This window comes from Ammodytes marinus, assembly GCF_949987685.1.
Source record: "Ammodytes marinus genome assembly, contig: scaffold_553, whole genome shotgun sequence".
Lineage (NCBI taxonomy): Eukaryota > Metazoa > Chordata > Actinopteri > Uranoscopiformes > Ammodytidae > Ammodytes > Ammodytes marinus.
The window spans coordinates 1-2500 of record NW_027648434.1 but is presented as its reverse complement, the minus strand read 5'-3'; the positions used below and the strand labels follow the sequence as shown (position 1 = coordinate 2500).

The window sequence follows — 2500 nt, the reverse complement described above, 5'->3', positions numbered from 1 at the left end:
AGAGAGGGGAGTGACATGCAGAGAACGACCGCAGGCTGGAATCGAACCCGGGTCCGCTGCTGGCCGAGGCCCATGGGGGGGAGGGGGGGGACGCCCTACCAACTGAGCTAAGGGCGCCCCCATGAAGTGTATGTTTGACCCATTACGTCATCTCCATTGTTTCCTGAGAACTAAAGCTGTTCTCTCATCAGTGGCTGGATAATAGAGTTAATGTCTCCGGCCGGATCAATAGAGGAATCAATACTCAGGCTCATGTGATTAACTCTGAGTCATCTCTGCTAAATACTCACTGTTTAAAAGACACTGAGGTAGCAAGAAGTTAATCGTGTGTGTGTGTGTGTGTGTGTGTGTGTGTGTGTGTGTGTGTGTGTGTGTGTGTGTGCTCACAGAAACAAAGAGACTATAGATTTGATCAGCAGGTTTTTCCTGATTCAGCTCTTTGTGTTTGTGTGTTGAATCAATAATAAAGATAAATGGTCTAAAGTCTTAAGTCCATAAAGCTCTAGTGTGTAACTTTTTCCATATAAATGAATGTCGGTTACATTCAAGACATCGCTAAACGAGTTGCTGACACAAAGTTGACTAAGCCTATTATCAGCTCCACAAAACTCTCTCTGTATTTCTCAGTATGTCAGCGTTTACAAACTGGTGAGAGGCTTCATAAGCACTTAGTGATTTGAAAAAAAGTGTGCCTCTCATTGTCGTTAGTGTGCGCGGGTGCATTACGACTTTAGACCTTATTGTCCCCCTTACAGTGTGTGTACGTACTTGTTTGCTTGTGTGTGTGTGTGTCTCTCCGTCTGTCTGTCTGTGTGTTTCATATCCCTAACCCTGTGCGTCTCTCTTTAGGGTCCTCTTTGTTTGTCTGTCTGTCTGTCTGTCTGTCTGTCTGTCTGTCTGTCTGTCTCTCTCTCTCTTCCTGTGTCTGTCTGTCTGTCTCTCTCTCTCTTCCTGTGTCTGTCTGTCTGTCTGTCTCTCTCTTCCTGTGTGTGTGTGTGTGTGTCTGTCTGTCATTCATAGTCCTCTTCCTGTGTGTCTCTCTTTAGGGTCTTCTTCCTGTGTGTCTCTCTTTAGGGTCCTCTTCGTTTGTCTGTCTGTCTGTCTGTCTCTCTCTCCGTCTCTCTCTCTGTCTGTGTCTTTCATATCCCTAACCCTGTGCGTCTCTCTTTAGGGTCCTCTTCGTTTGTCTCTGTCTGTCTGTCTGTCTGTCTGTCTGTCTGTCTGTCTGTCTGTCTGTCTGTCTGTCTCTCTCTCTCTCTCTGTCTCTCTCTGTCTGTCTGTGTGTTTCATATCCCTAACCCTGTGCGTCTCTCTTTAGGGTCTAACCCTGTGCGTCTCTCTTTAGGGTCCTCTTCCTGCCGGTGAGGATGATAATGGTTCCTCCCCGTCACTACTGCGTGGTGCTGAACCCTGTTGCCCGGGACGACGAGCTGTCAGTCCTGTTCGACCAATCGGGACAGGCCAAGCTTCGCCATGCCGACCTGGAGATACGACTGACCCAGGACCCCTTTCCCCTCTACCCCGGGGAGGAGGTGCAGCAGGTATGGACGGACATATTTATATTATTATTTCGTTTTAAGGAACACAAACACACACAACTGAAAAAATGAACATAGCAGACTGGGCTTGTTGGAAGGCTAAAATAGACAGTCTCTAAAATGGAGTGTTTCAGACAGAGGCTGAAAAGAGGAGATACTAGACCAGGGGTGCCCATTACGTCCATCGCGATCGACCATTGTGGGTAGATCGCGAAGGCTATACTGGCTCAATATAGGCTCCTAATCTTTGAAGACCCGAACAACTTTATTTAAAAAAATAAACAATTGACTGGCTCATTACAGGCCCCTAACCTTAGCAGTTAGGGGGGGGGGGGGGGCTCATTACAGGCCCCTAGCCTTAGTAGGTAGGGGGGGCTCATTACAGGCCCCTAGCCTTAGCAGTTAGGGGGGGGGGGGGGCTCATTACAGGCCCCTAACCTTAGCAGTTAGGAGGGGGGGGCTCATTACAGGCCCCTAACCTTAGCAGTTAGGGGGGGGGGCTCATTACAGGCCCCTAACCTTAGCAGTTAGGGGGGAGCATACAGAGATCTGGCACCAGTACTACATTTTTGATATTTTTTTAATTACATTGTTCCAGGCTACAGAGAGCAGGGGCCTATATTGAGCTATACTGTATTTAAAGAAAAGAAAAAGACTTCACAGAGAGATTTTTTAAACTTGTACATTTTTTCTTTTTTTTGGTAATTCTGTGTCCCCAAATTATTCCAGAAAATAGTACTAAATAGTTCACATAGGACGCAGCTGATTTAGCCTTAGTATTCTTCTCAAAATGCACCAGATTGATACATTTTACTTTAAAAGTTTCACATTTCTCTTCCAGGGGGCCATGCCCCCGGACCCCCCTAAAAGGCCCTGAGTATTACCTTAAAATGATTTGTTTATTAATCAAAATAAATATTACAGGTTTTGTGTTGTAAGACGGACTCTCAGGGGGCCTAGGA

The 2500-nt window shown here is 46.5% G+C and overlaps 1 protein-coding gene across 1 annotated transcript in view; it reads left to right on the top strand.

Moving 5' to 3' along the window:
* Positions 1 to 1541, top strand: part of mvp (major vault protein) — a gene marked incomplete at its 3' end in the record, with an annotated part of 9637 nt that extends 8096 nt beyond the window's left edge. Inside the window, exon 3 of the mRNA XM_080054449.1 lies at positions 1346 to 1541. Within this exon, the coding sequence (XP_079910575.1) occupies positions 1346 to 1541 (196 nt within the window). The remainder of the gene's footprint in view (positions 1 to 1345) is intronic.
* Positions 1542 to 2500: the final 959 nt, after the last annotated feature.